The 14159-nt window shown below is 44.2% G+C and overlaps 1 protein-coding gene across 3 annotated transcripts in view; it reads left to right on the top strand.

Moving 5' to 3' along the window:
• Positions 1-14159, top strand: part of LOC135537490 (zinc finger protein OZF-like) — a 32255-nt gene that overhangs the window by 9666 nt on the left and 8430 nt on the right. Inside the window, exon 3 of one of the 3 annotated variants that reach the window (XM_064963635.1) lies at positions 3346-4892. The exons of 1 other annotated variant lie outside the window; for it this stretch is intronic. In XM_064963635.1, coding sequence (XP_064819707.1) covers positions 3346-4535 — 1190 coding nt within the window. In that variant the 3' untranslated portion in view covers positions 4536-4892. Of the gene's footprint in view, positions 1-3345; positions 4893-6758; positions 6853-14159 lie in introns of those variants that run through there. One more of the 3 variants, XM_064963633.1, reaches the window with a different exon arrangement.

Below are 14159 nucleotides of genomic sequence, written 5' to 3'. Positions count from 1 at the left end.
ATTTCTTAATGGGCGCATTGTTTTTTAGTAACTTGAATAAGTAGTTTCATAAATGTGTGAAGTGCAGCATCTGGTTGCTCCTCATTACACACCAGACCAGCAGCATCTGGTTGCTCCTCATTACACACCAGACCAGCAAATATGATTTACATCACCAACATATGAATCATTACAACACTTATTGTATGACCTCTTATATGCTGTGTTAGGCCCAGCCTGACCTCTTATACACTGTGTTAGGCCCAGCCTGACCTCTTATACACTGTGTTAGGCCCAGCCTGACCTCTTATACACTGTGTTAGGCCCAGCCTGACCTCTTATACACTGTGTTAGGCCCAGCCTGACCTCTTATATGCTGTGTTAGGCCCAGCCTGACCTCTTATACACTGTGTGAGGCCCAGCCTGACCTCTTATACACTGTGTTAGGCCCAGCCTGACCTCTTATACACTGTGTTAGGCCCAGCCTGACCTCTTATACACTGTGTTAGGCCCAGCCTGACCTCTTATACACTGTGTTAGGCCCAGTCTGACCTCTTATACACTGTGTTAGGCCCAGCCTTTGGAACTGTGGTTTTCCTAGATATGGTTATTATATTGTGATCAATACATCCTGTAGTTCTGGATACTGCTTTAAAAGCAAATATCTGCAGCGTTAGTAAAGATGTGATCAATACCTGTTTCATTCCTGTGCTGTTTGCAAATACCCTGGTAGTTTGACTGACTGGTTACATTTAGATTTTTTGTTGTTGTTGAGTGGGCAGGTTGATGAGAGCCAGTCAATGTTTCACACATTATCCAGATAATGACGGTTAGCACTTGGTGGTCTATAGCAGCTTCCCACCAGAATGGGCTTTAGGTGAGGCAGATGGACCTGCAGCCATATCACTTCAACAGTAGTTAACATTATCCAGATACTGACTGTCTGTAGCAGCTTCCCACCAGAATGGGCTTTAGGTGAGGCAGATGGACCTGCAGCCATATCACTTCAACAGTAGTTAACATTATCCAGATACTGACTGTCTGTAGCAGCTTCCCACCAGAATGGGCTTTAGGTGAGGCAGATGAACCTGCAGCCATATCACTTCAACAGTAGTTAACATTATCCAGATACTGACTGTCTATAGCAGCTTCCCACCAGAATGGGCTTTAGGTGAGGCAGATGGACCTGTAGCCATATCACTTCAACAGTAGTTAACATTATCCAGATACTGACTGTCTGTAGCAGCTTCCCACCAGAATGGGCTTTAGGTGAGGCAGATGAACCTGCAGCCATATCACTTCAACAGTAGTTAACATGAGATCATCTCTAATCTTTACAGGAATGTGGTTCTGAATATAAACAGCAACACCTCCCCCATTGGAATTTCTGTCTTTTCTGTAGATGTTATAACCATGTATTGCTACCACTGTATCATCAAAGGTATTATCTAAGTAGAGTTTCAGAGATAGTCAAAATATGAATGTCATTTGTAACTAGCAAGTTATTGATATCATGAACCTTGTTTTTTAGGTTACATATGGTCTATTTTTAGCACTTTTATGGGTTGCTTGATTGTTTAATGCTTTACTGAGAAGCTTATCAGGTAGACTTACTTATATTATGTACATTGGAGATGATAGTCTTCTTACTCGGGCACACCGGTAGCCATGCTGGTTAAGTGTGGCTTTGAATTCTAAATAAATCACTGACAGTGTCACCAGTAAAGCACCCCCACACCACCTCCATTGCTTCACGGTGGGAACCACACATGCGGAGATCATCCGTTCACCCACACCACGTCTCAGAAAGACACGGCAATTGGAACCAAAAGGACAGACCAAAGGACAGATTTCCATCGGTCTAATGTCCATTGCTTGTGTTTCTTCGCCCGAGCAATTCTCTTCTTCATATTGGTGTCCTTTAGTAGTGGTTTCTTGGCAGCAATTCAACCATGAAGGCCTGATTCACGCAGTCTCCTCTGAACAGTTGATGTTGAGATGTCTGTTACTTGAAATTAAGCATTTCTTTGGGCTGCAATCTGAGGTGCACTTGACTAATGAACTTATCTTCTGCAACAGAGGTAACTCTGGGTCTTCCTTTCCTGTGGCGGTCCTCATGAGAGCCAGTTTCATCATAGCAATTGATTATTTTTGTGACTGCACTTGAAGAGACTTTCAAAGTTCTTGAAATGATTGGGTATTGAGTGACCTTCATGTTTTAAAGTAATAATGGACTGTCATTTCTCTTTGCTTATTTGAGCTGTTTTTGTTATAATATGGACTTGGTATTTTACCAAATAGGGCTGTCTTCTGTATACCACTCCTACCTTGTCACAACACAGGTGATTGGCTCAAATGCATTAAGAAGGAAAACATTTCCACAAATTAACTTTAAACAAGGCACACCTGTTAATTGAAATGCATTCCAGGTGACTTCCTCATGAAGCTGGTTGAGAGAATGCAAAAGCTTTCATCAAGGCAAAGGGTGGCTACTTTGAAAAATCTAAAATATATTTTTTAAGTCTTCAGTATTATTCTACAATGTAGAAAATAGTAAAAATAAAGAAAAACCCTGGAAGGAGTTGGTGTCCAAACATTTGACTGGTTCTGTAGGTCTGGTATATGTAGTGTATATCACACCAACTGACTGGTTCTGTAGGTCTGGTATATGTAGTGTATATCACACCAACTGACTGGTTCTGTAGGTCTGGTATATGTAGTGTATATCACACCAACTGACTGGTTCTGTAGGTCTGGTATATGTAGTGTATATCACACCAACTGACTGGTACTGTAGGTCTGGTATATGTAGTGTATATCACACCAACTGACTGGTACTGTAGGTCTGGTATATGTACTGTATATCACACCAACTGACTGGTACTGTAGGTCTGGTATATGTAGTGTATATCACACCAACTGACTGGTTCTGTAGGTCTGGTATATGTACTGTATATCACACCAACTGACTGGTTCTGTAGGTCTGGTATATGTAGTGTATATCACACCAACTGACTGGTTCTGTAGGTCTGGTATATGTACTGTATATCACACCAACTGACTGGTTCTGTAGGTCTGGTATATGTAGTGTATATCACACCAACTGACTGGTACTGTAGGTCTGGTATATGTAGTGTATATCACACCAACTGACTGGTTCTGTAGGTCTGGTATATGTGTAGTGTATATCACACCAACTGACTGGTTCTGTAGGTCTGGTATATGTAGTGTATATCACACCAACTGACTGGTTCTGTAGGTCTGGTATATGTAGTGTATATCACACCAACTGACTGGTTCTGTAGGTCTGGTATATGTACTGTATATCACACCAACTGACTGGTTCTTCTGATGTTGTTCACACAGGAGACCGTGTTGAGACATTCCCTACATCCAGAGAGACACAGCAAGAAGATCACAGACCTAAGAGGTCTCACCACTGCCCACATTGTGAGGAGAATTTTCCAATTCTATCAAAGCTAAAAGTACACTTAAAAATACACACAGGAGAGAATCTGTATTCCTGTACTGACTGTAGGAAGAGATTCACAACATCAAGGAATCTGACACTTCATCAGAGAGTGCACACTGGAGAGAAGCCTTACTCCTGCTCATACTGTGGAAAATGCTTCACAACGTCGTCTGAATTAACAGTTCATCAGAGAACACACACTGGAGAAAAGCCTTATATCTGCTCTGACTGTGGGAAGAGTTTCTCCCACCTGTGTAACTTTAAAGCACACCAACGTATACATGCAGGAGAGAAGCCGTTCTCCTGCTCTGACTGTGGGAAGAGTTTCTCTCAACAGAACCATTTAAAGTCACACCAACGTATACACACTGGAGAGAAGCCTTACTACTGCTCTGACTGTAGGAAGAGTTTCTCCCACCTGTGTAACTTTAAAGCACACCAACGTATACATGCAGGAGAGAAGCCGTTCTCCTGCTCTGACTGTGGGAAGAGTTTCTCTCAACAGAACCATTTAAAGTCACACCAACGTATACACACAGGGGAGAAGCCTTACTACTGCTCTGACTGTGGGAAGAGTTTCTCTCGATTGGATACTTTAAAATCACATGAACATATACATACAGGAAAGAAGCGTTACTACTGCTCCGACTGTAGGAAGAGTTTCTCCCACCAGGGTAGCTTAAAAAAACACCAATGTATACACACAGGAGAGAAGCCTTACTCCTGCTGTGACTGTGGAAAAAGATTCACAGCATCCTTTGATCTAAAAGTTCATCTGAGAACACACACAGGAGAGAAGCCTTACATCTGCTCTGACTGTGGGAAGAGTTTTTCTCAACAGAACCATTTAAAAACACATCAACGTATACACACGGGAGAGAAGCCTTACTCCTGCTCTGTCTGTGGGAAGAGTTTCTCTCAAGAGAGCAACTTAAAAACACACCAACGTATACATAAAGGAGAGAAGCCTTACTACTGCTCTGTCTGTGGGAAGAGTTTCTCTCAACAGAGCAACTTAAAAACACACCAACGTATACATAAAGTAGAGATGCCTCATCAGTTCTCTCAGACCAACTCAGATTAAAATCACTCCCATCACTCAATTTTCATCTCATTGCTTGACTTGGACTGAAATAGGTGCCGGTACTGCTTTGTATTTAGCTTCCACAACATACATCATTCATAAGTAAATGATCTGTTATAGAATATGAATTGGAATTGGTATGTGTTATTCACTGACATGTGGACTTAAACTTCATTGTGTTCTGTGACATTTTAATCACTGCGTTGTAGAGATATATGTATGTTGCTATTGTGAGGTTGACACACGTCTAGCAGATTTAATTAGTCTGTCATAGGTTGTTATTCTATTCGTATTATTATGGTAATTCATCAGTTCTGCCACACAAAGGAAGATGTCAATAAACTCAATGATGCACTTTATGGTCTGCGGATTCAGTTTGTTATAGTTTCCATGGTTAGTTTCCATGGTTAGTTTCCATAGTTTCCATGTTGTTGGAGAGTCAGGGGTTGTTACACTGTTATTAAAATTACAAGAATTATCAAATTGTATCTGTCGGCAGGGTAGCCTAGTGGTTGGACTAGTAACCGGAAGGTTGCAAGTTCAAACCCCCGAGCTGACAAGGTACAAATCTCTCGTTCTGCCCCTGAACAGGCAGTTAACCCACTGTTCCCAGGCCGTCATTGAAAATAAGAATTTGTTCTTTAACTGACTTGCCTGGTTAAATAAAGGTAAAAATATATATATATATATATATATATTTTTTTACTACTACAGAATTTTTCCGTTTCAGAGAAGTATTTTTTAAACTAATGAACAAGTAAAAAATAATTTGGACAAGTGGCAAGAAAAGCTCATGTCCAGCCCTGACATACTTAAGAAGGTGCAAACTGCACTATATATACTAAAGTATGTGGACACCCCTTCAAATTAGTGGATTCGGCTATTTCAGCCACAGCCGTTGCTGACAGGTGTATAGAATCGAGTACACCGCCATGCAATCTCCATAGACAAACATTGGCGGTAGAATGGCCTTACTGAAGAGCTCAGTGACTTTCAAAGTGGCACCATCATAGGATGCCACCTTTCCAACAAGTCAGTTTGTCAAATTTCTGCCGTGCTAAGGCTGCCCCAGTCAACTGTAAGTGCTGTTCTTGTGAAGTGGAAACGTCTACGAGCAACAACGTCTCAGCCGCAAAGTGGCAGTGCATAAAAATCATCTTTCCTCGGTTGCAACACTCACTACCAAGTTCCAAACTGCCTCTGGAAGCAAAGTCAGGACAATAACTGTTTGTCTGGAGCTTCATGAAATGGGTTTCCATGACCGAACAGCCACACACAAGCCTAAGATCACCATGCACAATGCTAAGCGTCGGCTGGAGTGGTGTAAAGCTCGCCGCCATTGGACTCTGGAGCAGTGAAAACGCATTCTCTGGAATGATAAATCACGCCTTACCATCTGGCAGTCCGACGGACGAATCTGGGTTTGGCAGATGCTAGGAGAATGCAACCTGCCCGAATGCATAGTGGCAACTGTAAAGTTTGGTGGAGGAGAAATAATGGTCTGGGGCTGTTTTTTTATGGTTCGGGCAAAACCCCTCAGTTCTAGTGAAGGGAAATCTAACACTACAGTTTACAATGGCATTCCAGACAAGTCTGTGCTTCCAACTTTGTGGCAACAGTTTGGTCAAGGGCTGAATGGAAGCAAGTCTCCGCAGCAATGTCCCAACATCTAGTGGAAAGCCTTCCCAGAAGAGTGGCTGCTCTTATAGCAGCAAAGGGGGGACCAACTCCATATTAATGCCCATGAGATGTAGTGTAACAACCATGTAAATTCAAGTAGTTGAACAATCAGGTGCTCTCTCTCTCTCAGTAAAGTAGAGGAGTAATCTGCCGGAGGCTGAGCATTTCAAATGATCTTAACCAGACACGTAATTAAATTCCTACATCGTTATGGACAAAATAAGTGGTGTGTTTAATTCAAATAATCAGCACAAAGTACGACGTCTATCAGACTATAGACTATAGGCACTGGTCAAAACAAGTAGTGAAGTCAGAGCTTGATTACAACCAAACAGTGTTATTTGGCTCCCTCAAGTTATATCTTGACCAACAAAAAAAAGAAACCTCCGTTTTTCAGCACCCTGTTTTTCAAAGATAATACCCTTATTGTCCTTCTTGCAACACCTGAGTTAAGAAAAGATTGACTAAATAAACTAATGCAACATATTGAATGCCAACCACCATTAAACCCACCGAAGAAGAAGAAGTCCTGTTGCGTTTTGATAGTCGGGGAACAGGAAGTTCCGGGCAGGCTTCAGCCACAATTGTTCTCTGAAGGCGATAGCGGCTGTGTCCGTTTCAGAAGTATTAACTAAAGGTATGCAATAGCACGTTTAAACTTTCTAATATCTAAAGAACATGTCGTAACATGTGAGGTAACAAATCCGTCAAGGTATTATCGCGTTTGTTAAAGGTTTTATGACGTTTCAGTTTTGTGCTAAACCGAGTGAGTGAAGAACGTGATTAAATATAATTTTAGAAGTCACATTTAGCTAGCTAAGTTTAGACTTTGGGTTTGTCAGAGTGAATGGATGTACATTATTTCGTCAACGTAATTTCACAAAGAATCAATTGATTTGAGATTTCTGAGTTCGTTTGACATGTTTATTATTCTGATTATTTCCATATGTTTATGAGCTGGTAAAATGGCGGCGCCTCTCGGTCTGAGTCAATAGACTTGCAGGCTGTGCGGCTGCACCAGAGAGACAGTTTCAGGGTTGTTTTACTGTTTAGAAGCAGAATGGCATGTTCGTCTGATTTCCACATGTCACTGTAACAATATTCAGACACATTCAGTTGTTTCTATATGTATCTATAGTTGTTACTATGGTGTGAATGGGGAAATACAATCTGTTTTTGTGAGTGAAAGTGGAAAATATGACATAGTTCTGCCTCAAACTGCAACTTGGCATTACTTGTTTACTTAGTAATTTGTGAATTTAGCAAGACTACTATAGATTAACTGCACTTAGGTAGTGAACATTATTTTTAATACGGATATCTGAAAGGAAAATTGATGTCCGTCTGGTGAGCAAAATATATTTGACATAAACCCTCCCTGAACGCCGAATAAAAATATTAAAAAATATCCCCCATAGCCAAAATAATGATTAAAACATGGTGGATAGTAGAGACCATGTCTACCAACACTTCTTGGAAAGACCAGAGCCTTTAGATATGAACTTTATTAACTGTTCTTCGTCCTGTAAGCGTTGCTAGGCAACGCAGGAATTCTGATCGCGTTCAGGGCTGCGGGCCAGAAGGTTGTGGGTTCGCAGACCACCGTGAACAAGAGTAGGGGTTGACATCTATTTTATGGTGAAAGCATTGCATGAATCTATCATCGTATTTGCAGGTCTGAGAAAAACATTGCCTTTTATAAACATTTCATGCAAGTCTACTCATTATACTTATTAGCAGAATATTTTTTATTACCACACGGGTTAAGAATGTACAGACAGAGAGAGAGGCCTGTGTGTTCATCTTATCATATTTCTCCGATGCCAAATCAATGTGTCTCGTTTACAACGAAACTGTCCCTGTTTACAAATAATCAAATGTGAGACCATCTGATCATGGTACTTTAAATAGTTCAACATTTCCACCCCAGACAGAGTAAAAGACAAGCTACCTTTCCACGCCAGACAGAGTAAAAGACAAGCTACCTTTCCACGCCAGACAGAGTAAAAGACAAGCTACCTTTCCACGCCAGACAGAGTAAAAGACAAGCTACCTTTCCACACCAGACAGAGTAAAAGACAAGCTACCTTTCCACGCCAGACAGAGTAAAAGACAAGCTACCTTTCCACTCCAGACAGAGTAAAAGACCAGCTACCTTTCCACGCCAGACAGAGTAAAAGACCAGCTACCTTTCCACTCCAGACAGAGTAAAAGACCAGCTACCTTTCCACGCCAGACAGAGTAAAAGACCAGCTACCTTTCCACTCCAGACAGAGTAAAAGACCAGCTACCTTTCCACGCCAGACAGAGTAAAAGACAAGCTACCTTTCCACGCCAGACAGAGTAAAAGACAAGCTACCTTTCCACGCCAGACAGAGTAAAAGACAAGCTACCTTTCCATGCCAGACAGAGTAAAAGACAAGCTACCTTTCCACGCCAGACAGAGTAAAAGACAAGCTACCTTTCCACGCCAGACAGAGTAAAAGACAAGCTACCTTTCCACGCCAGACAGAGTAAAAGACAAGCTACCTTTCCACGCCAGACAGAGTAAAAGACCAGCTACCTTTCCACTCCAGACAGAGTAAAAGACCAGCAACCTTTCCACGCCAGACAGAGTAAAAGACAAGCTACCTTTCCACGCCAGACAGAGTAAAAGACAAGCTACCTTTCCACGCCAGACAGAGTAAAAGACAAGCTACCTTTCCACGCCAGACAGAGTAAAAGACAATTCATGTTTGATCCCAAAATGTGTCCGGAAGCTTCTTAGGGAGGGTGTGATACAATTTCTGAACCCACGGAGGCAGAGGTCAAATCAAGCTCCGAACGCATCGCCGTGTGCCTCCACAAGTTTTGTAACAATGTGAAGGGCTCCGTATAGCACTGCATTGACATGATTGGTGGGCGGGAGGTGGGGGCGGGAGTTCCAGTATAAACAAAAACTCGCTTCCTTGACAACAGCTCTGCTCCGTTAAGCGCTAGAAGTATAAAAGCCCGGATGCATCTGCAGTCAGATATCGGATTGACCATCCAGTCTTTTAGCAGAGAAATGTAAAGCTCTAACTGCTGGCTACTCTCATTCTGTGTCTTTAACCCAACAAGCAATTCCATAAAAGCTATCTGGGTTTAAACATCTTCTATTGTACAGACCAGTAAATAGCTTAATAAATTGATAGTGACAGAATTAGCTTAGTATATTTCTTTTTGTTTTGTCTCGTAGGATATAGAAGGTTATATCTCAGCCTCTGAATGTCGAAGAAATGAAACCGTGATATGCATCTGAGTCACTTCTTTCCTGGTTATTTTACAGCCTGTTTCCAGCGTAACGCAGCGCTGACCAAAACACTGTTATAGATCTCTTTATATAATCAGATCAGGTTAATTTTCTTCATGTTAATCCAACAAGTGGTAGGCCTGTGCTTTTTGACATCTTCTTCACTAAAAGAGGACTGTGGCATAATCCCTCAAGTGGTAGGCCTGTGCTTTTTAAATTATTTTTATTTTTTATTTAACCAGGCAGGTCAGTTAAGAACAAATTCTTATTTTCAATGATGGCCTAGGAACAGTGGGTTAACTGCCTGTTCAGGGGCAGAACGACAGATTTGTACCTTGTCCGCTCGGGGGTTTGAACTTGCAACCTTCCGGTTACTAGTCCAACGCTCTAACCACTAGACATCATCTTCACTAAAAGAGGCCTATGGCTTAATCCCTCAAGTGGAGTCTGGGTTTTAACTCAACAGCCCTTCACTGACATGGAGGCTATTTGGGGCGGCAGGGTAGCCAAGTGGTTAGAGCGTTGGACTAGTAACCGAAAGGTTGCAAGTTCAAATCCCCGAGCTGACAAGGTACAAATCTGTCGTTCTGCCCCTGAACAGGCAGTTAACCCACTGTTCCTAGGCCCTCATTGAAAATAAGAATTTGTTCTTAACTGACTTGCCTAGTTAAATAAAGGTAAAATAAAAAAAAATAATTTAAAGAGTGCCGGGTGGGTTGAGGAATAGGCTATTTAAAGAGTGCTGGGTGAGTTGAGGAATAGGCTATTTAAAGAGTGCCGGATATTTAAAGAGTGCCGGGTGGGTTGAGGAATAGGTTAGTCCGCGTGCAAGATGGTGGTTTATGTTTTTGGGGAACGTGGTCTAATCAACAACAACAAAATGTGAAGAAACCTTTCACTCTCTTCCTCAACTGCCACCATTGACCGACACAGCACAGCCATTGGTTAGGATAGGATGACACAGCACAGCCATTGGTTAGGATAGGATGACACAGCACAGCCATTGGTTAGGATGACACATCACAGCCATTGGTTAGGATAGGATGACACAGCACAGCCATTGGTTAGGATAGGATGACACAGCACAGCCATTGGTTAGGATAGGCCGACACAGCACAGCCATTGCTTAGGATAGGCCGACACAGCACAGCCATTGCTTAGGATAGGCCGACACAGCACAGCCATTGGTTGGGATAGGCCGACACAGCACAGCCATTGGTTGGGATAGGCCGACACAGCACAGCCATTGGTTGGGATAGGCCGACACAGCACAGCCATTGGTTAGGATAGGCCGACACAGCACAGCCATTGGTTAGGATAGGCCGACACAGCACAGCCATTGGTTAGGATAGGATGACACAGCACAGCCATTGGTTAGGATAGGCCGGCACAGCACAGCCATTGGTTAGGATAGGATGACACAGCACAGCCATTGGTTAGGATAGGATGACACAGCACAGCCATTGGTTAGGATAGGATGACACAGCACAGCCATTGGTTAGGATGACACATCACAGCCATTGGTTAGGATAGGATGACACAGCACAGCCATTGGTTAGGATAGGATGACACAGCACAGCCATTGGTTAGGATAGGATGACACAGCACAGCCATTGGTTAGGACAGGCCGGCACAGCACAGCCATTGGTTAGGATAGGATGACACAGCACAGCCATTGGTTAGGATAGGATGACACAGCACAGCCATTGGTTAGGATAGGATGACACAGCACAGCCATTGGTTAGGATAGGATGACACAGCACAGCCATTGGTTAGGATAGGATGACACAGCACAGCCAATGGTTAGGATGACACATCACAGCCATTGGTTAGGATAGGATGACACAGCACAGCCATTGGTTAGGATAGGATGACACAGCACAGCCATTGGTTAGGATAGGATGACACAGCACAGCCATTGGTTAGGACAGGCCGGCACAGCACAGCCATTGGTTAGGATAGGATGACACAGCACAGCCATTGGTTAGGATAGGATGACACAGCACAGCCATTGGTTAGGATAGGATGACACAGCACAGCCATTGGTTAGGATAGGATGACACAGCACAGCCATTGGTTAGGACAGGCCGGCACAGCACAGCCATTGGTTAGGATAGGATGACACAGCACAGCCATTGGTTAGGATAGGATGACACAGCACAGCCATTGGTTAGGATAGGATGACACAGCACAGCCATTGGTTAGGATAGGATGACACAGCACAGCCATTGGTTAGGATAGGATGACACAGCACAGCCATTGGTTAGGATAGGATGACACATCACAGCCATTGGTTAGGATAGGCCGACACAGCACAGCCATTGGTTAGGATGACACAGCACAGCCGTTGGTTAGGATAGGCCGACACAGCACAGCCATTGGTTAGGATAGGCCGACACAGCACAGCCATTGGTTAGGATAGGATGACACAGCACAGCCATTGGTTAGGATAGGATGACACAGCACAGCCATTGGTTAGGATGACACATCACAGCCATTGGTTAGGATAGGATGACACAGCACAGCCATTGGTTAGGATAGGATGACACAGCACAGCCATTGGTTAGGATAGGATGACACAGCACAGCCATTGGTTAGGACAGGCCGGCACAGCACAGCCATTGGTTAGGATAGGCCGACGCAGCACAGCCATTGGTTAGGATGACACAGCACAGCCGTTGGTTAGGATAGGCCGACACAGCACAGCCATTGGTTAGGATAGGCCGACACAGCACAGCCATTGGTTAGGATAGGATGACACAGCACAGCCATTGGTTAGGATAGGATGACACAGCACAGCCATTGGTTAGGATAGGCCGACACAGCACAGCCATTGGTTAGGATAGGATGACACAGCACAGCCATTGGTTAGGATAGGATGACACAGCACAGCCATTGGTTAGGATAGGATGACACAGCACAGCCATTGGTTAGGATGACACATCACAGCCATTGGTTAGGATAGGATGACACAGCACAGCCATTGGTTAGGATAGGATGACACAGCACAGCCATTGGTTAGGATAGGATGACACAGCACAGCCATTGGTTAGGATAGGATGACACAGCACAGCCATTGGTTAGGATAGGATGACACAGCACAGCCATTGGTTAGGATAGGATGACACATCACAGCCATTGGTTAGGATAGGCCGACACAGCACAGCCATTGGTTAGGATGACACAGCACAGCCGTTGGTTAGGATAGGCCGACACAGCACAGCCATTGGTTAGGATAGGCCGACACAGCACAGCCATTGGTTAGGATAGGATGACACAGCACAGCCATTGGTTAGGATAGGATGACACAGCACAGCCATTGGTTAGGATGACACATCACAGCCATTGGTTAGGATAGGATGACACAGCACAGCCATTGGTTAGGATAGGATGACACAGCACAGCCATTGGTTAGGATAGGATGACACAGCACAGCCATTGGTTAGGACAGGCCGGCACAGCACAGCCATTGGTTAGGATAGGCCGACGCAGCACAGCCATTGGTTAGGATGACACAGCACAGCCGTTGGTTAGGATAGGCCGACACAGCACAGCCATTGGTTAGGATAGGCCGACACAGCACAGCCATTGGTTAGGATAGGATGACACAGCACAGCCATTGGTTAGGATAGGATGACACAGCACAGCCATTGGTTAGGATAGGCCGACACAGCACAGCCATTGGTTAGGATAGGATGACACAGCACAGCCATTGGTTAGGATAGGATGACACAGCACAGCCATTGGTTAGGATAGGATGACACAGCACAGCCATTGGTTAGGATGACACATCACAGCCATTGGTTAGGATAGGATGACACAGCACAGCCATTGGTTAGGATAGGATGACACAGCACAGCCATTGGTTAGGATAGGATGACACAGCACAGCCATTGGTTAGGACAGGCCGGCACAGCACAGCCATTGGTTAGGATAGGATGACACAGCACAGCCATTGGTTAGGATAGGATGACACAGCACAGCCATTGGTTAGGATAGGATGACACAGCACAGCCATTGGTTAGGATAGGATGACACAGCACAGCCATTGGTTAGGATAGGATGACACAGCACAGCCATTGGTTAGGATGACACATCACAGCCATTGGTTAGGATAGGATGACACAGCACAGCCATTGGTTAGGATAGGATGACACAGCACAGCCATTGGTTAGGATAGGATGACACAGCACAGCCATTGGTTAGGACAGGCCGGCACAGCACAGCCATTGGTTAGGATAGGATGACACAGCACAGCCATTGGTTAGGATAGGATGACACAGCACAGCCATTGGTTAGGATAGGATGACACAGCACAGCCATTGGTTAGGATAGGATGACACAGCACAGCCATTGGTTAGGACAGGCCGGCACAGCACAGCCATTGGTTAGGATAGGATGACACAGCACAGCCATTGGTTAGGATAGGATGACACAGCACAGCCATTGGTTAGGATAGGATGACACAGCACAGCCATTGGTTAGGATAGGATGACACAGCACAGCCATTGGTTAGGATAGGATGACACAGCACAGCCATTGGTTAGGATAGGATGACACATCACAGCCATTGGTTAGGATAGGCCGACACAGCACAGCCATTGGTTAGGATGACACAGCACAGCCGTTGGTTAGGATAGGCCGACACAGCACAGCCATTGGTTAGGATAGGC

Source organism: Oncorhynchus masou, unplaced genomic scaffold (genome assembly GCF_036934945.1).
Source record: "Oncorhynchus masou masou isolate Uvic2021 unplaced genomic scaffold, UVic_Omas_1.1 unplaced_scaffold_799, whole genome shotgun sequence".
Lineage (NCBI taxonomy): Eukaryota > Metazoa > Chordata > Actinopteri > Salmoniformes > Salmonidae > Oncorhynchus > Oncorhynchus masou.
Note: the sequence above shows the minus strand (reverse complement) of the source record. Positions and strands in the feature narration are given on the sequence as shown.